This window comes from Micropterus salmoides, unplaced genomic scaffold (genome assembly GCF_014851395.1).
Source record: "Micropterus salmoides isolate LMB-PRFRI ecotype aquatic unplaced genomic scaffold, ASM1485139v1 Ms_hic_scaffold_2, whole genome shotgun sequence".
NCBI lineage: Eukaryota > Metazoa > Chordata > Actinopteri > Centrarchiformes > Centrarchidae > Micropterus > Micropterus salmoides.
The window spans coordinates 30,890,493-30,910,881 of record NW_024041150.1 but is presented as its reverse complement, the minus strand read 5'-3'; the positions used below and the strand labels follow the sequence as shown (position 1 = coordinate 30,910,881).

The 20,389-nt window shown below is 42.9% G+C and overlaps 1 protein-coding gene across 3 annotated transcripts; it reads right to left on the bottom strand.

Annotated features, from left to right (window-relative positions):
- Positions 1 to 733: 733 nt before the first annotated feature.
- Positions 734 to 20,003, bottom strand: znf219 (zinc finger protein 219). 3 transcript variants are annotated; one of them, XM_038731490.1, is made up of 5 exons: positions 19,835 to 20,003; positions 10,882 to 10,966; positions 8,272 to 10,609; positions 7,936 to 8,094; positions 734 to 6,165 (listed from the first exon to the last, which is right to left on the bottom strand). In XM_038731490.1, exons 3-5 carry the CDS (start codon positions 10,604 to 10,606, stop codon positions 4,967 to 4,969), a joined length of 3,693 nt encoding a protein of 1,230 aa, XP_038587418.1. In that variant the 5' UTR covers positions 10,607 to 10,609; positions 10,882 to 10,966; positions 19,835 to 20,003; the 3' UTR covers positions 734 to 4,966. The 3 variants fall into 3 exon arrangements, with proteins under 3 accessions (XP_038587418.1, XP_038587416.1, XP_038587417.1); XM_038731488.1 differs by lacking the exon at positions 19,835 to 20,003 and adding an exon at positions 14,830 to 14,925; XM_038731489.1 differs by lacking the exon at positions 19,835 to 20,003 and adding an exon at positions 14,830 to 14,923 and having other exon boundaries at positions 7,948 to 8,094.
- Between the last annotated feature and the right edge of the window lie 386 nt (positions 20,004 to 20,389).

Here is a 20,389-nt window from a genome sequence, read left to right as displayed (position 1 = left end):
CGACCGAACCCCGGATAAGCAGTTGAAGATGGATGGATAGTTATTGTTAACATTTGCCAGTTTACTATGATACATGGGCCAGATCATGGCCTAAAGAAAGATCTTTTATATCAAGTTGTCACATGTCTCCAACAAGAACAATAACCTACCTTCTAACATTGGCCAGTTCACAGTTTTAACCTTCTGAGTCAGTCCCCAAACTGTTTCATACTGTAGAACAGTGGCTCCCAACTTTGACTGGGTTCCATAGCAAGGAAATCACTCATCACATTGCTTTTTTCAAGCAGCCACAAACAAGCCAAAAAAGGTTGGGGACCACTGCTCTAGAATACTAATGAAATGGTTATTAATAAGCTTAAATTGCTAAATGTCTTACATTACATGCAACCCTTAATGTCCAGACAATGCTCTCTCCTTATTACAGTAATTCTTTTTTGAGTTGTTCACGATTTCTACAACCTTTAAAACTATGTATTTCTATAACCTGTCTGGAAACAAAGGAAACAAACGAATTTGGAGAAGTGGGAATGTCTCTTAATTCCTACAATTCTACATAAAGCCACAAGACATTGTACATGTTTTTTGTCTTGACATATATAAATATTTAGGGTAGATGACTGTCCGGGGGATTTATGTAATCATATGGTTTGTTTGCCACCTGAAGTTATGAGTATTTAAAACCTAAAAGAGAAATGGTATCTGGTGTACAAATACATGAAAAAGAGAGACAGGGTTATTTTGTTTATGTTTATTTATTTCTAATGCATTTTATTTTTATTTTTTTATCTGTCCACAAAGTCATATTAGTCACTACTATGTTAGATCAGTTTTCCCTCACTGCAATGGCAGTAAACTACACAAGAGCCCAAACCCAGCATGGCCCCCTCACCTCGCAAAGATTTGTCATTTCATTAAAAAACACACCTTCAAAACGATCATACCTATAGATACTGTCTACGTATGTTCAGCCCGTACGATACCCACTAAGTTATAGTGTTATCCTTTTGGTGAAATTATCTGATTCACAATCAGGAGACAATAAGGTGCAATTCTCACATACGTTTGAAAAATCCCAAGGGAGCCACATTGTATTCAGTTGAAAACACGTGGAAATGTAAATAGTAATGTAAAAGTTTGGTTTGTAGAGAATTTTGCCATTTTATCAACTTAATTCAGAGTCAGATGAACTCAATGATGCTTTAGCATGTATTTTGTGAACTTTGAAGGTAGTTTGAATAGTGAGCTCACGCTTACTTTACTCAATTAATGGATGTCAATGGATGTCTAAATAGGAGCAGTACAGTAGGAAACTGTTTTATCAAAAACAAAAGTTTCATATTCCTCCACTGTGGCACACATAAACAGATGTTTGATGTAATCTCACGTCATTAAAGCGAAATCAGCAACTCTATAAATACATTTTCATGTATTAGATGATAGCCAACTGTCCATCTTTGGATACATGTAAAGGTGTATTTCGGATTTCAGTTAAGCTTCTACTGATCCCATGTACATAAATGAGCTAAAATGGGCTTAACTTGCTCCTAAACATACTTTCAGACTGTTAATGGACATATAAAAAGGCACCCATGTGTTTGTCTAATTCTTAGTAAGTAGGCAAAATCATTCAGTTTCTCAGGTATATCAAAATATACCTTCAAAGGAGTAAAAATATTGGCTCATGTGCTGCTTTAGTCTTTCAGAGAGGTTTTTTTTTTGTGCAAGAAATTTGGGGATGGAGTTTGAGTCAAAGGCTGCCTTTTTACATTCAAATCTCCAGAGAAGTACGCTACTTATACAAAGGGGTTTATTTTGAAAATCTGTCATCACAGAGAAAATTTCTATCATTAGACATCTAGACTGATTGGCAGGCTGTTTTATTCCCATCTGCCGCTGGGAGGAGTAGAAGGGACCATCACTCAGGTTTGTGCTCTCTTTAAAAAACACAACATCTCTAGTGCTATCTGTACAACATTCAACAACACATTTCTCTTGTTTTTTTGTTGCTTTTTTAAACATAATGCCAAAACAATAATAATTATCATTATAAGAAGAGCATTTTTCCATCTCAACGGCATTGAACAAACACCACACAAACTGAAATAAAAATCTAATAAAGGCCTCAATACCAGATAGTACACGTCACCTTCAAGTGGTGCTAGAGATAGACAGTTTACGGACGAGAGAGGGGCGTGGAGGAAGAGCAAGCATGAGAGAGAGAAAAGGAGGAAGAGGGGTTTATAAAAGACACTATGAGAAAAGAGAGAGGGAAAGAGAGAAGACGGGTGAATTATTTTGTTTTCTCAGGTTCTCAAGGTGATACGTGTTTTAGTGTCACCCCCGACATGTTTTGGCACCGTATGAGATTAAATATAATATTCATTAGACTTGGGCTTTGGTTTACCAAGGGTTAGTATTAAGACCAAATGTAGTCTAAACCTACCACTAATGTATAATGATTTTTACTTGTCTAAAGGTTAGATAGTCCATTCTAGCCATGCTCGATTGTAATGTGGCCTAGTGACCTTGTTTAAGGCTGAATAGTAGGAGAGAAATCTGGTGTGAAGACAGCTTCTCCCAGGAGGGAGAGGTCAAGAGGTAAAGACAAGGGAAAAGGATTAGGGAAATGAAATGGGCTGAGGTGATGAAGGAGCAGAGGAAAATAAAACAGGAGAAAGGAGGGAAGTGGAAGGACAGAGACAGAGGGGAAGAGAGAGAGTGTGTAGATATAGGCTAAGTGCTTTTGGTGAGTTTTACAAAATACACCAGGAAGTGCTTGAAACAGAAGGCACGATGGCATTGACAGTAGTTGTTAAGGAGACACCACTAAGGGACTTTCACTACAAAACTCATAAGGTGCTCTAAAAAAAAGAACTTAAACACATTAATGCACATTATTGTGTGGTTGCGACCATAGAATACCCCATCAAAAAGAAGTCTAAGTAGATAAATAGTGGTTGTTAACCAGTGTAAGGGGATATTACTCTCTCACAATCATATTGTTTTTCCTAAATCTACCTTCTAAACACAATAATTCAGGATAAGAGATTGTTTTCAATGAATAGCAATCGGTGTTGTTGTTGTTTACACAAAAAATATGTACTTTGAATTTGAACTTTCTTTAACAACCAGTTCAATGGTTGGGTATTTGATACACTGGTCAACTGATTGACCGATTTCGCTAATCGATGGGGTTAATCTATTGAAACCACAGCTTTACACATTTAAAACAACAACAGAAAGTGACAACTTCCATTGAAAAACGTTTGGTCTATTGATAAAGTCAAAATGAAAACAACTACTTTGGGAACTCAAACCTTGCACAGTGCTCTGTATAGACATTCCAACTAGTCTTAGCTCACAAACATTATAATCAATATTACCTATAGTGATAACCTTTTTCTGTAAGCATCTTGAAATTAAAATAAACAAAAGTCTGCTTTTTTGTCTTGTCTTTACAAAAGCTACACATATTCTACTGGGATGTCTATGCATTTGTTAGTGTTTTAATAATTACTCCTACCATTGTCTTTTCTTTTCTTGTAAAAAAAGAAGAAGAGAGGGAATCTACTCATCTAGAAGACACCATACCCCGAGAGTACAGTTTGTTTCTCAGATTTAGTCCTGTTTGGCAGGGATACTGCTTTCTTTTGCGTTCTCTACCTTGAAAAAATGAAATTGTTCCATTTTTGACACAGTTGCTAAGTCTCTGTCTCCTTAAAAAGGGTGTGTCAGTTGATTGTGTTCGTGGGCTCGAGCGATGTCCCTACAGCCCTCAAACAGACTGCCGCTCTGTGTTTTGTTCTCTTCCACGCATCTACATTGTCTTGGCAACCCAACCCGCATTCGGCAGCATTGTAAACACTGAATATTGAATTGTGGCCCCTTTTTTATCACTCAGCCTTTGACCTCTTTTATCACATTATACATTATTTATATCAACTGCTTTTTTTTCTTTTCTTTATAAGCTGAGCAACAAACGGCTGCCGTCTGTGTCAAGGACATCACGCTGCGATTTCTTGTACAACTTTAACTATTCACAACACCCTAGAACCACTTTTAACAAATATACTGTACTTAAAATGTTTTAGACTGTATATTCAGGTAAAATTAATGACCTAACAGAGCCTCGATGTGAAGGAATAACAGAGACTCTCTTGACAACATACACAAACAGGCACTAACTGAAAATTAAAATAAAAAGTTACAAACTTTTCTTTCAGTTTTTCTTTAGGACAATCATCTAGAAACACTTTTCAGACAAACAAGGCAGTGATATATAGTTGAGGAAAAGCACGTGGCCTGCAAGTTATCTCATGCCTTAAATTAATACCAAATAGCTTAGCTGAGGTTCACAGCTTGAAACACTTCTCGATTAAACTTTCCTCCCTATCTGTGTGGGCTGAGGAGGAACTTAAAGTTTGAAGTTTCAAACTATTCAGTGGTCAGTCAGGAAAGCACATCTTCACAGCTGGCTTGAACTTGGTCAGTATAGTAGTCTGGGATATTCAGTCCATTACTAGTGTGAAATAATTGCATGTGGAATCATTTACAGTATACGTTTCTTTCATTTATGAAATAGGAGGTCATCTTATAAAAATCATCCATCTTGGAGGGAAGCTTAGGGGAAAAAAATAAAAAAGTGGCCTACAATCCTGAAAAGATGCATCTTTGCTCTTTTGTACAGGAAGTTTATTTCATGGATGACCACACTGTCAGAACTGAAGCAGACGAATAATGTCGGAGGAAACATAACAGCAGTGATTTTTCTTTCCATCCACAAAACATCAGGAGTCAAGAATCCTCTGTCCAGAAATGAAAGTATAACGTAGCGCAAATATTTATTTGACCTTAATCTCCTTTTCTCTCTGCAAAGCTACCCGCCCCTTCTTCAATTCTGTGTCAACTGTACTTAAAAACATTGGACCCAACTGTTCCAATTTAAATGGTGTCATCCAAAATTATTTTAATCTGTGAAGAATCTTTCCTCCTCTCCCACCATGTGGTTGGCGCTCAGGGCCGGTGAAAGAGTGAGGGACATCCTCTGATCCTGGTCCTCCGAATCCTCCAGACTGCTGTTCTCCAAATTTTCTTCCAATTCCTCCTCTTGCTCTTCCTCATCCCCCTCCATCTTCCCCTTGAGTGCCAGACCGTCTCTTACATTTTTGGATGCCGAGGCCATGTTGGAGTCTGGGTGGTTGAGAATGTCATCCAGTTGTTCTGCAGTATCCACAGAGAGCCCGTTCAGAGTCTTGGCCTGAGTTGAGGACCATTCCCCCAGTGGTGCCTGGGACTCTGCCTCGTTCACATGCCTCCATATTGTCAGAGGGTCGAGGTCAGTGTTATCCTTCCTGGGCTTGGTGGCCTTTGGAATTCCATCATCATCCAAAGTAGTTGAAGGGCCTCTTTTGCGCCTGGACTTACTTGTGTGGTTGACCTGGAGATGCATGGCCATCAGCTCTCCTGAGGATGTACGGAAAGGGCAGAACAAACACTGGCTGAGTTTCACCCCTGTTGAACTATCCCCTCCGCCATCCCCACCACCGATACCTCCTCCTTCCCCTACAGCCATGCCTCCATCTTCCTCCATCCCTCCAAGGCCAGGTGAGGGGCGACGGGAAAGATCCAGGGGTTCAAACCCACCCTCTTGAGTTGAAGGTGCAGGCACTTCCTTGTCACTCGACTGCTGAACCATTCGGCTAGTAGTAAGGGGTTTACGACGGGACACTTTAGGGGCCTTTGGTGGGGGAGACTCCCTGATCCAGCCTCCTTCCATTCCACCTTGGTAAAGGGCCCCCATCACCCCAGACAGATACCTGTATTGCGTCTCCAAGTCGACATCCCTTAGAGCTGCCAAAGCCTTCCGATGCTCCTGCTGGTCTGGAAGCCCCAGGAGCCAGGACTGCTGGCTGGGACGAGAGGTGGCTGTGTCAGTTGAGCCTCGGTTAACCGGGCAATGGTTCAGCTGGGATCGGCGCTGCTTGGCCAGCCCAGAGGTTCCAGAGGTCAGACTGTTGATAGTGGAGGTGAGACCAGTGGAGGAGGAATTGGAGGTGGCTGCTAAGGCATTGCGTTGCTCCCTGTGGTGACGCTGGAGGTGGTATTTCAGTGAGCCCGACTGGGTACCTGCATAGTCACAGTGGGGGCATTTGTAGGGTCTCTCACCTAGGGAAAATAAGATTAACAAAATAAGATGGGGGAACATAGTATTGGAGTTTCAACAAGTAGCAACTAACAATATTTTACATTGCAAAAAAACAAAACAATCTTAACCTTGCGTGTGATGGATTACACATTACAGGCAAGTTTCAAGACCCTGCTAATTAAGTTTTATACCATACTTTGGTGAATAGAAAAGAATAGAAGACAATGGCTGCCTGCAAAGTCAGAAAATTACTTTTAAAAAATCTGAAACACTTCCACATTTGCATTTATTAAAAATTGGAACTGGTGTGCTCCTTAAAATAGTGGTGAATGGGAGATGTAGTTACACATTTTAAAGGGAGATGGCAGTATTCCATCACTGATTAAAATTACACTGTGGGGAAAGATAAAGAGGTGGGGGCATCATGCTGGAGGCATTTCAACAGCAGGAAATGTATTACATATGTAAAGTGTAAATTATCTTATTCACAAGAACAAAAATAAAACAGAACACAGCTGTAAGAACGCAGATCTATTGATGAATGCAGAAGTACATGCAAAGGTGTGAACAATTTGATTTTGTGGCTGAATCAAAAAATAATAATGGGACAAAAGTCTCAAGGGGCAATAGTCTCAAGACAACTGTAATATCAAGAGAATATTATTATAATTGGATGCCTTCACTTAATTTACTGACCAGTGGTAATCACTTGATGGCACAGAGAGGCAATAGTGCATGAGAAAAGAAGCTGTACACTAACATGAATAATATAGCTGTGATGTGATAGGACCTGTCAGCCATAAATGAGCATTTATAATGGCACTACTAAATAGATTTCATTGAATGCATTCTGGGCACCGTCTTGCTGGAAAGACTTGGATGTGCTCCAGTTACCAGTTGCTGGAGATTGGTGGCATCTCAGAAAGAAGAGGCTTCTTAATTTTCATCAAACACATTAAACAAAGGCAAATAATAAAAAATGGCAATGACTCATGCTGGTTATGAATATGGATCATATGGGGTGTGAGTGAGTGCCGTGAGAGTTCCCAATTTTCATTAAAGTCCTACTCACTTGTCACCAGAAAGTTATTATGGGTTTTAAAAAATTTTGTTATTTTTTTAAGTCCTGGAAATGCCGGTTAGAGTCTTGTTGTGAAAGTGTCTGCAGGAGTTTGCTGTGTCTGTGCTATACAGAGAAATTATTTGAGGTAAATTTAAGGAAAACAATTACAGATTGGCTTGCTTCAGTGACAAGGTCAATGAATGTGAATCTCAGAAAGATTAAAAAGGAAACAATGTTATTGTGGAGAAATCTGTGAGCATATACTTCTTGCTGTGATGTTTACATAAGAATCATTATACATTATCAAAAATAACCCTATGCCAAACCATTTTCAGTTTGCACAATTTAGAGTTAGGCAAATAAACTTAGAGAAAAAAGAGTGCTACTATAATTACAGGGAAAAAATAAAATTGTTTTTGTACCTTTCTTCTTTACAGGCTAGTGAGAGAAGTGAGCTTTTTACTGTGATTTTAATCCCTGGAGTGGCTTGATCTTTCCTCAAAAACTACTCTTAATATACCCTCGAGCAAGGCACTTAACCAGGAGTTGCTCCACTGGAGCTGCTCAATTGCCTGCAGTAAAGGGCTATGATTAGCACTGGCCAGATCTCTGGGGTAAATATGTAAAAAAAGACAAAAGGTAGTGCTATTAAAGTGAGGATGCTCAATGAAACCTTTCCAGGGATTTATAAAGGTTAAAAAAAGTAAATGTAGTTTGTTAAACTCACAGCAGTTCTCACCTGTGTGAACTCTCAGGTGCACTTTGAGATGGTGTGAAGAACGGAAGGCTTTACCACAGTAGGGGCAGTCTTTTATCCCTCTACCACGCACTCGCTCCCTGGTGGGAACTGGAGGTATGGAGGATACTGCTGTCAAGCCATTTTCGCCTGCAAGTGGAGAAAAAGGTAGAAAAATGTAAAGATAACAGCTGGTGTGAAGGGCCCCCCAAGATCTTCTATTTACACCAGAAAAGTATCATGAAAATATTGATAATAACACCATAACATGTGAGCAAACAAAAACAACCCAAAGCATAAAACAGAAAATAGTGGAGGTGATTGTACCTTTAAAGCTTGAGATGACAGAATGAAACCCTGTAGCTGCTCCTGCTTGTTGTGAACCACCACTGTGCAGTTTTGATTCCTGTCTCACTTCTCCCGTTTGTTGGGATCCACCACTGTGTAGCTGAGATTCCTGTCTCACTTCACCACTGTCTCCCCTTCCAAGCCCCGCTCTTCTACCACTACAACTGCCCTCCTCTTCACCCCCACCTCCTTTCTGGGGCCTCTGAGTGTGAACACGAGCATGAACCACCACCTGCTGTAGGCTGCGGAATAGCTTTCCACAGTCTGGGCATTCCCATGGCCCTCCTGCTCCACCAGACTCTTCTCTTGGATCCAGGCCTCCAAGGTAGGCTCTGACTTGATCGGCCTCCGTGATCACCGAGCTCCGACCTGGGCCTCGCTGGCCTTGCTGTTGGCCTCGCTGGAGGGGTCTCTGCTGCTGCTGCTGTTGCTGCTGCTGAGCTACTGCCAGGCTGCGAGCCACCAGCTGCCACCAAGTTGCCTGGTCCCCTCCTTCTGAAACTGATGCTGTAGTTTCACCTGTGCCCCCTCTTCTAGTTGCTCCCCCTCCTCCTGAGCCGCCAATGCCGCCACCACCACCGTTTCCCATCTCTGCCACCTGAGCCACTGCTTGAAGTCTCTCCATGCAGCTGGCCCCACTGCCATCACTGGGCAACCCCAGGTAGCCCAAGATGGCTGATTTGCTTGAGCCCATCCCAATTCTGCCTCCAGTTTCTCTCTCTGATCTTCCTTGTCCACCTCTGCCACCTCCTCGCTGGGCCAGAAGGAGGCTTGAGTAGAGGGCGTTTAGAGACTGATTACTAACAGAACCTTTGGCCTGCTGCTCAGCAACTCCTGGCCCTCCAAGGGCTCCCAGCCCAGCCTTCAACCCAAGCTTGTTGAGATGTACTTTCATGTGGTTTTTGAGGAACCAAGGCTCTTTGAAGCCACGGCCGCATACCTGGCATTTATGGTCCAACGAGTCCTTGTGCTTTCGCATGTGTCCCTTCAAAAACCAAGACTGGGTAAACCGCTGTCCACAAATATCACAGCGAAATGCTGGCAGTGAGGAGGATGGACTGACTGTAGCCGCTGATGCCACCTGTGGGGTACATGAGGTTGGGGCTGGAGTATGGGTCGGGGTGGGCACCGGAGTGTCAGGGGTTGCAATGACTGGCCTGGAATTGAAGACCGGTGGCAGAGCAGGTACCTCAGGGGAAGGGTGGCACTCCTGCAAGTGAGAAGCCAGGCTCTCTTCTTGGCTGGCAGAGAAAGGACAAAGAGTGCATTTATACGGGTTATGGAGAATACGGACATGGCGCGCCAACTCTGAAGCCGTGCGGAATTTTCCTTTGCAGGCATGGCAGCGAAACGTGGGCGCTATGGGAGTAGACGCACCCTCCACAATGGCAGAAGAAAAGGGAGAGGTTACAGAAACAGGGTCCTCTGTAAGTGGAGGCGTCAAGGGTGTGCTGTCATCCAGTAAAAAGTTTGGGTTCTGGTCTGTCTGTAGGCCGTCATCTAGACCTTTGACCTCACCATCAACATCCTCTTCTTCTGTGAGATGCTGGATGAGAGTCGCTGGCAGTAAACGCTGTTTTGGGTGACTTCTGTGATTCTGGATTAAGTCTTTGTGGTTCTGTTGGATTTTGAGGTGCTGCTTTAGGGGAGCTGAGGGGAGTCCAGTACGGTATAGGGCTGAAGCTCGGCGGTCTCGGTCCAGACTGTGAGCTCGTGCATGAAGAGACAAAATGCTTTGGAATCGGAATCTCTTCCCGCATACGTGACAGGGAAACCTGAGCGCAGGTCCTGACGAGGCCCCTCCCACTCCAGGTATCGCCCTGGTAACAGTATCCTTCTGGAACAGCTGGAGGTCTAGCTCGTCATTGCAGTTTCCACTCTGCCCTGATGAAAGGGCTAGCTCCAGGGCTCCAAATCCAAGGAATGGTGCTGATGGTGTAGCCGGTGGAGAGGAATCCAAACAAGAGCTACACCCAGCTTCTTGTCCCCCTCCTCCTGGGAACAGAGCCACTGCCGGGGTTGGAGATGGAGGACCTCCATCCAGCTCCTCCTCATTGTCTTCTTCATCAACATCGTGGTGATCGTTGTTGTCCTCGTGGAGGGGGAAGGGAGAGAGGGGGAAATAAGGTGTGGACTCCAGGCTCTGGGGGGAAGGTTCAGGGCTGTGAATGGGCAGGACAACAGGGCTGTCAGGCAGAGAGAGCAGGGTATGAGGAGAGGAGGCCTGGGGGCTATGGTCGAGGGATGGCAATGTTTGGGGAGACTGGGGCTGCTCACAAGAAAGAGACAACACACACTCTGGCGGAGAATCCATCCTCTATCAGTACAAAGCACAGAGAAACGGAGAGAGGCAGATAGTGAGTGGGACTCATGGCTCAAGAGTAACAACTTTAAAAACCAAGAGAAAAGTTTACATTTCCATGTTGTGCATAATTATCTTCAACTGTAACATGACCTTGACAAGATCTTGAAAATAGTATAGAAAATTTCCATTCAAATTTTATAAATATTAGTTTGCCTAACAGGTTTATATTCCTATATGCGTGAATAAATGTGTATGTGTGAGTGTGTATGAGAACAGAGAATTACCAGCAGTGTGTGTGATGTTATGCCATTCTTTAGTGTCTCGGCTGACGATGGACACACTTCTGTGGCAGCCTCCTCCTTTAATTTCCTAGGGACAAAAAACAACAACAACCCTGATGATGAATGAGAAACTTCACTTTTCTTTTCACAGTTATTTGCAATAATTATTGCAATTGAAATTAAGTTGTTGGCAGTTAAAAAAGACAAATTGAGGCACATTATTGAAGATATTATCTAACTAAAGACTTTAGATAAATTAGCAATATCAGTGTCGATGTGGGCATACATGCTTTTGAAATACTGAGCGATGATCTGCAGGTAGTAGATTTTTGTGGAACAGGATGATAACGGATTTGCACTGAGACTCTTTGAATGTTTTCCATCATAAATGCTAATAGCAGAGAATCAAATGCATACTAATTACAACACTGTTTTGAATGTGGTTTAATGCATGTAAATGTTTAGTACAAAGCAAATCTTTATTTGATCTTCATTTACTCTTCAGTCTGCGTAGGTGTATGTGTGCGCTTGAATGTGTAACAGGTGTGCACCTGTTCTGCCTCCTGCATGTGTTCACAATGCACTCCAGCATACTGTTAGCACATATGGGATGATTAGCCGGAGTGTGAATGTGCACCGGTGCACTGTCTCTGTGTGTGTCAGTGTGTGTTTAGGAGTTAAGGGCACCACCACAGGACATGGACTGTCCCAAACAGGATGGGCGCGCAATGTTTTGACTTCCCCACACACCCTTCCTGTACACTCATACAGTAGCAGCTTTTTGCTTAAATCAGGACTGTATATAGACATGCACACAACCACACACACTCGCGTATAGTATGCATGCAATATTTGTTAAATCTACTGCCTGGGTGTGGTGGATTGACACATTCACTGCTTAGTCATGGTTACTTGTTTAAGTAATGGACAAATCTAAGCTTATTCTACTGTTGTGTTGACTGTACTGCAACCATCGCCCCAGATAACAAAGTCAGCTAAAATGTAAAGGGTGATATACGGCATATTGAACACACAAGCAATTTGGCAAGCATGCTCACACACCTAAATATTCTTAGGGCACAGCAGTTTGCATAAGTTAGACTGGATTTATGCACATCGGCTGTTTTTGTCCATCATTTGGTGGAGTTGAGAAGAAGCAGAGGCGCCCACAACAAAACAAAAGGTCATCAATCATTGTGGCAAAACAATGGAACATCTGTGTTCGCAGGTGTGTCACCCATATTTGTGTTCATGCGGCGGTATGGTCACATATGTGTTTATATGATCTGTTGGATTTGTGTATGCGTTTGTGTGTGTATGTATGTGTGTGTATCACTGAGCGTGGATGACAAAGAGATTCTCATGTAGCCAGTTGACATTTTAGCTCAGCTATGACTCACAGGGATATCACACCATATCAATCACATAAACACACACAGTCACACAACGACAGACACACACACACACACACACACACACACACACACACACACACACACACACAGAGTCCTTTCTTAATCCACCATTATTGTTCTTTCCCTCCGTCTTCCTTTCCCTTCTGTCTCTCTTTCTTTCCCTGATTCATACTCCTCCCATCCCCCTCTCATTCTCTCGCTCCCTCCCTCCGTCTATTATTCACTAATTTTCTTTCATTCTCTCCCTCTCTCTTTCTTTCTCTCCTGCAGTGTTGCCAGTTGGCAGAGTGCCAGGGAATGCTGATATCAGCTGGTAGATTGGGCCCTGCCAACATGGCGAAAAGCAAAAATGAGAAAGGAGGCAGACAGAGGGAAAGAAAGAGAGAGAGAAACATACAGTGCAGTTACAAACTGGGCAGCATAAAAAAAACATTGTCAGAAGCCATGTGAATGAAAATGATTTAATGTGATTGCCAGCACGGTGTTGAAGGGGAAAAGAAAAATAGGGTAAAGAGACAGACGTGTTGGAACAGAGAATAGGAGAGAAATCAGAGTGGTGGAGTGGCAGGCTGGGGCATTACATGAAGAGAGAACAACAGATTTAAAAATAATTTGAAAAGTCAACACACAGACATATGCATCCAGACAAACAGAGAGAGATACAGAAAGGGGGGAAAACTGGCTATCTAAATGTATCTGCAGCAGTGTTATGTCTGATGGCATTATCATATGAATATCACCATCACAATGCATTGTTCTACCGTGACGGTGGCTGTCGCCAACCACAGGCCCTGTCATGCCAATAAAGACAATTTGGATAGATAGAGAGAAGGAGATAGGGTGCAGCAAAGGATGCAGGGAAGGGGGTTGGGGCGACTGAGGGACAGAAATCAGATTGAAATTAGGTGGTGCAGCACATAAAAAGCGGGTGTAAATGAACCAAGAAAAGAAGTGAAGAACCAGCCACCTAAACCACCTCTGTCATGTCTATACACATTATCAACAAATGCAATTCCTTCCCAATCTGCAAATTTAGGTACTTTCTTATGTAATTGCACACCGAAATTGCACACAAATGGATCATACGGGTGCTCAACAAGGTGTTAACTATCAGTTTTGAAGGATGCGAATACTGTATGAGTAAGTGGCCCGCATGTGGTAGCATAGAGAAGGACAGATCTGATTTTAAAAAGACACATAAAGGAAATGCATTTTTAATGTCAGGTGCAAATGTGATCCATCTAAATCATATAGTCTGTCTTAACGTGAGATGGAGAAAAAAAACATTTATTAAACTGGATTTCCCTGCTCTTTCAGTGCTTTTTCCCCCTTGCATTTACGCTGACACTGAAATTTGCAGTGAACATGCAGCAGTGTACCAGCACTGCAATTCACACAGTAATGACAGCTTAAAGCATATCGTTGTTGTGTTAAGTATTGCCATGATGTTGCCATTACAGTAATTGCAGTGTAACTTTGCAGGCACTGAGATAGCTGACTTGAAGTATGGAATTACCTTGATTGGAAATTAGTTTAAAGGTCTAGAGGTCAAAATGCCAACTTTCGTTTTTTAGTCACCCAAAAATAGCTACCCAGTGCTTATGTCACAAGGTGTGTGTAGCGGAAGGGGGGGTTGCTGAGTCATACATCACATCCATGATAAATAGTTGCCAAGGGAGTAGGAGCACAATATGTTCAGACAAGTTTATTTTTGGGGGGGGTTGATGTCATTGTTTAAATATCCACTGAGTGGTACAGTTTTACTGTGAAGGCAGTTAGTTCAGGTTGGTACATGCCAGCACGCTACACACCATAATTGTAAATGTGATGGTGTGAAAGTTATTCACTTTGTGTTTGCAATAGTGCGTGTGTGTGTGTGGGCAGGAAGTGCTATATCTGCTCAGCTTTATGTTAATGATATGAGTCTAAATGTGTGTTATGGGCTGGACATTATGGAGTTGCCTGCAGTTTCAAAAGAAAAACTTTTTGAGAAGAGATGTAAAAAATAAGCATCAATTTCAGTGGCATAAATATGTTTCTTACTCCTTGCATGCTCCTCAGTCATCTCACGACCTGTTGAATTTCTTCTAGGTTGGGAACCCCTGGCCTATCGGGACACTGAAGAGTGAAAAGCATGTGCTACCTATATGTTTTTGTCTGTGCCTGTATGTGTGTGTGTGTTGCACACATCCTCCTTCATGTACCTAAAAATAGGCAGACATCTCCAAGGTCTCAGGCTTGGACCTTAGGGCTTAAAGTAAAATGTGTGTCTGTGGGCTGTGTATGTCTTTGTGTGTACTTCAGTGAATCCTCACAAGTGTATATCTTTCTTCCAGCTCTATTACTTGAACTCCCATGTGATGAAGTGTGCGCGAGGTGAGGTGTCCTTTGGGCATAAGTGGGTGTATGAGAGACTGACCGCAAAAAATGTGTATGAAAGAGAGGATGGGGGGGGGGGGGGGGGGGTCCGCTCTCTGCGCGGTACAGTATTATTTAGCCCTGTGGTTTTTATCGCATGGTCACGTGGCGAACTTACCCACAGACAGTATTCATTTCCTTTACTTCACCTTTCCCTGAACCCCCTGCTTCACTCCTTGTTTCGCTCCAACTTTGTCTGGCTCGCGCTCTCCCTTCCCCTCATCTTCAGCTGATAGTGATAAGCACAAAAGTCCACCGTGCCTCCACCACTGTAAAAATGAGAGTAGCGGATTCCTTGAACAGAAAATACTAACTTTCGTGTGTCATTTTGGTTTAAGAATGGAAGCAAAAAGTGCCATCAAAAGGCTTACACCTCCCTCAAAAACAAAACTACAGGCTTTCATGGTGCCGTTGGAGGAAAAGCGTTCGGGCAATAAACTGACATGAGGCTGACCTTTTTGATAGATATTTTGTGAGCCAGATGAAGAAACAGTTAAAACCAATGACGCAAAAATTATACATTTCACCCCTAGACTCTCAATCTGATCTATCTTTTGATAGCTCCTGGAAGGCCACCAGCAACATTTAGTGAAAAAGTGAAAGAAAACCCTTTTATGTGCCACTTTCACTTGCTCCTGTTCTTCCTAACCTTGCCACTTAAATTCTTCTCCTCTCTCTCTCTCCACTCTCCATCTCCTCTCAAGCTGTTGCTCCTGCTCTTGCTGAATGAATTCCTCCTCCAGCAGAGAACACGAGCCGACACTTGCGGAGCGCCGAAAGTGGGAGCGACGCGGCGGTGCCAGATCTGAGCGAGTGAATCTGAGCAGTGGAAACATCACAGCATCTCGGCAGAAAACGAGGCTCTCGCTCCAAGTCATACAGGCCGTGCTGCGTCTAAACCAATGAGTGGAAGCGCTGACTGACTCGTCTGATTCGGCATTAAAAGACTGAGGCCTCTAAAAGAAGAATGGGTTATGAGCATGCAAATGTCATAAGCAAATCACTGGATGTGTTCTTCCTAAAAGGCTTTTCTGTGCACATTGATGATCACCTGCAAGGGCTGAGAGAAAAGAAGCGAAGGGATGTGGCAATCATGCATCCCACAGGTGAAACAAATGCCTACATGATTCTTTATCTTCTAATAAAAAGTCTAAATGTGCACTGAAACCTGTCAATCAAATTATGAACATTCCGATCCAACTTGGATCAAACCTAATTTCAAACCCTTTCTTCAGCAACAACCACCCCCTCCTCCCTTGAGCAAAATGCAGACTACCCACAATCGCCAGGGATGCTGACCCTACACTGTGACCTCCTTGTGGAATATGAATATCACTTAAATCAGACATTGGAGCCCCTATAGAAAGAAAATAAAAACTGTTAACATAGGTTGATACTTTATTTACCCTGGGGAAATTTGCTAAGCAAACACCTTGCTTCATGCACTCTGAATTACACTTTTACATGTCAATACTTAAATCGACACCTCTTCATGTAATTCGGGGTGATGCACCTTGCACAAGGGCACCTTGACAGTACCTATATATGAGGCTGGAAAGTAACTTCTGTCAAGGGATTTGAACCTAAAGGTGAGAGTATAATCATATCGAGCTAGTTTGCGGTGTCTGACCATGTTGGATCGCAAAAGTGTTCATAGTTGTTCTATATCATGGGTTGAAAAGCCGTCCGTCATGTACAGGGGCGAGATGCAGTGATTCTTTAAATACGGGGATATTAGTGCACACTTTTGGACAGGCTTTCCTAGAAGGCATTTGTAGTGCTGTACACATGAAAAGTGTCAAAAGCAGTTATGTAAAGAATGAAAAAAAAGAGCCTGAGGGAAGTTCAAAACTACCTTACTTCTCACCTCCACAGATCTGGCCAACGGCTACGTGAAGTGGGCACACTTATCAGATTGTCAGTTTCAGAAAGTCACAGAAATTGTCGAATGTAGCAACAGAGTAAAGGTGTGGGTTTCAGACCCTGCTCCAACCACCCAACAAGCTCTGTGATTGGAGGACATTGATGCCTTAATATCTTTAACCTTTAGTCTTCTTCTGCTCACCATCTCTTGATGATCGGACCACTGTGGCTCTATCTTTTGCTTGACCTGCTGTTTTAAATCACACCAGGCTCTTCCTGCCGGTGCTATGATCTCACTGCTGTGACCAGTTAGATTGCTTTGCTACCAAAATTATGATTTTCGTCAGTCAAAACACACACACACACACAAACACACAGGACGGAGAGGAAAAGTGAACCTACCTGTCCACCTCTATGGTGAAAATCAGTTTGAAACCAGTGAACTCAGTACAAGTGGCACAAGTGGCGTACTATTTAAGTAAGACCCTAATGCTCTAAATACACACTAATCCCGAGCAGCCAGCAGAACTCTCAACAGTCTCAAAATGTCACAATGCAGTAGATTCTCCCTAACTGAGGGCAAGCAGGTGCCTCTCCCGCAGCGCACTAATGACCCAATTATATCAATCAGAAGCCTTGATTGGTGCTACACTCCTCTCCCTTTTACTCTCTCTCTCTCTCTGTCTCTTTCTCTGTCACATACAATATCTTCCCCAAGAGCCACCTGGATGGGGTGTATGTGCCCCCACAAGTACAGTACAGTATGTACAAAGATGGGGAGGAGGCGGCTTTGATAGTGGCAGAGGAGGAGGAGGAGGATACTACTTCAGCACAACAGGCAGAGAAGGGTCTGAATGAAGCAAAACCATTAGACGCTCTTTTAACACAGGACCAGTGTCTCATGTTCATTAGTACAGTAGGTTCCTGGGGAGTACTTGCAGTGTGAAATCCTCATCTTGTATCAAAAGGTAGACAACCTGTAGGGGTGTTGGGGGATAGTTTTCCAACAGAGATATGGTTCTTTTTATGTTTTAATACTATGTGGATATGTCTCGTTAGTTTCTGGCAAAGGCTGGACGGTGATAAGATTTTAGTAGCCTGTTAACATCACTAATAACAAAAAGTCACTCAATTGGGCAACAAGAATGTATACAGTTTTCAGGATTTACTCTTTTTTTTAAGGCAATATATGCTTTCATCTAAAAGAGGATTTGTTAAGAGGATGTGTAGTTAAGGTTTATTTGATTTAGAGAATATAAAAATCCCCAAATTATAAGATGAAGTAGAGTTTAAGGATGCTCCATAACCCCCCTATTTATAGGACAAGCCAGCAATGTCAACCTACTTCCACTGTGCACATGCTCTCAAAAGTGTGACATTTTGGGTGGATAAAAAAATAGGGCATTTCAGGATCTCTAAACATATTCCATTGGATATGGAAAAGCCGACAGGAGTGTCTTTGGTCAACCCAGATGACACGTCTGCGCCTTATCTCATGAGGAATTTCCTCCTCGCCCCTATGATGTGCGTCAATAACGTGCAACCATTTTCAGTCGCTCTTTCCCCTCTTCTCTCTCGCGGCCATCTCAATTAGAGGCACATTAATGAAATAAATAACCATCAACAAACAATGCACTAATAAACACCCCCACTAAAACGAGATTAACCCTGCCCGCAGATGGTGTCCGCGCACAATCCCGCTTCCAAAAAATGCGATTAAAAATCATAAACAGTGGGACGTAGTTTTTAGAAGTCGGGGGTGGCGTGTGTGTGTCATGTCAGCCTATCTATCGCTCTCTCCCCTGCTCCATTTTGTTCTTAAATTTTCTATACAAAAGATTAAGGGAGGGGAAAAGACGAGTGAGCGAGCAGGCAGAGGACGGGAGGAAAAAAAGTGCCATCATGGATTTCATCTTGAATCCTCTGCCAATCTCCCAAAACCGACATCAGTCCCCAAAAAAGCGACATCGTGTCCAAAAACGCACATTTTTCAACCGCAGATGAAAAACCGGTAACTTCTCTGTACAGAATAGGCTACAATTTGGCAACACGCGTTTTGCTCTCACACACGGCTACAGCGTTGCATGCCACACTTGCTATGCTACTTTCTGAGCTTGTAGTTAAGACACTGGAGGTGATGTTAGGACAACTAAACCGTTTGTAGTAAACATCGTAGTAAAAGGTGGTGAAAGTATACCCTTTATAAAACACTATTACACTCTGGATGCGTTTTTGCGCACATCCCAGATGAAAGTGGCAGTGCTTATCTCGAAAACAATGCACTACACAATGCCTAATGTGTGTCCAACAAAAGAATTAGTCAAGCTAATCGCATCTACCCACAAATTGCGCTTTGTATATCAACTTGCTAACATGCAAAAATCCACTTTTACGCCTTGACAATATGTCTGCGGCTTATCGAAATCCTCCGTTACGCACCGAGAACTTGTGCCTCTTTTTGTAAAAGCTACTTTTTTGGTCAAACGTCGTTTTTCGGAGAGGTTAAAAAGGGATAAAGGAGAAGAGGTCATAGCGCTGCCTCGTTTCAAAACTGGTTTTCTCGCGTGGGTAGAAATAACTGCTAGCTAACACAACTTGGTTAAAGTTACGCGAATTTAAAAAAATACATCTTTAACCACTCCCGAGTGACTTTTCGTGCACTTGCGACCATTTTAAAGTCGCGTTTAATTTCGAGTTGACTTGCCGAATCGGCTTATTTAAAACGTTACGCCGAGTGTTTTCTGAATTATGTGGGGAAACAGTGCATTTCTCCGGGGTTTTTTTGTCATGTCACGGGCTATAGGAGGGATCGGAGGCTACATGCATGTCGGCCACGCGCGCACATACACCGGCTTACATACATGACACACACGTAAAGTGGTCCGGAGCGCGCGGTTACAGACCCTACATAACCTACATACATATCCATACATACATGCTTCATGCCGATCACTCGCAAGCAAGCACACGCGCGCGCATACGCACACACACGCACACAATCCAAACTGCAAATAAAAAGCGGAGTAGCCTGACAAATAACACACAACAACAACTATATTGGCTATTATCCCGTGTGGTGCTCGTGGAGGAAAAAAGGCAACAACAGTCGCAATAAATGAAACAATTTTGGATGTTTCATCACCTGTGTTTCACGCCACCATGCATAAAAGTGTATATGTAAACATAGTGGTGGATCAAAATTAAACTAGATAAATGAAGATATAGGGTATATGTTGAAAGTAAAGACTCAGTGTACTTACGGGAGAGGCGGCGAGGAGATTAATGACACGACACGTCATGATTACGTTTCACTTGAATTAAATACATTACGAGTTGGGAAAAAAATGGAAATCAGGGTTGTATACAAGCATACGCCGTTTCCCCCTCCCTCCTCCCTCCGTTTGGTCACCCTCTTCTCTCCCTTTCTCTCTCTCTCTCTCTCTCTCTCTCTCACTCTCTCCTCCTCCTTGTCCTCCTCCATCTCCCTTTCTTTTCCTTCTCCCTTTCTCTGCTTTCTTCTAGCGTTTTTTCCCATTTATTGTACAGGAGTGGGTGAATAGGGAGAAGCAGAGGAGAAGTGGGAGGGAGAGTGATGTAGGTTGGAAATGTTAATTATAATCTCAGCACGGGCACCATTTTACAACGCTGTCATCTCTTCACATTTGTATCCTAAATATGGCATCTGGGGTGGCGGGTAGCTGACAGTTTGGAGGGACGTTTTTTTTTGGTGGAGGAAGGAGAAGAAGAAGAAGAAGAAAAAGAAGAAGGGGGGAAAAAGTTTCACACCAATTGAAGTGTGTTTTAAAAGTGATGAT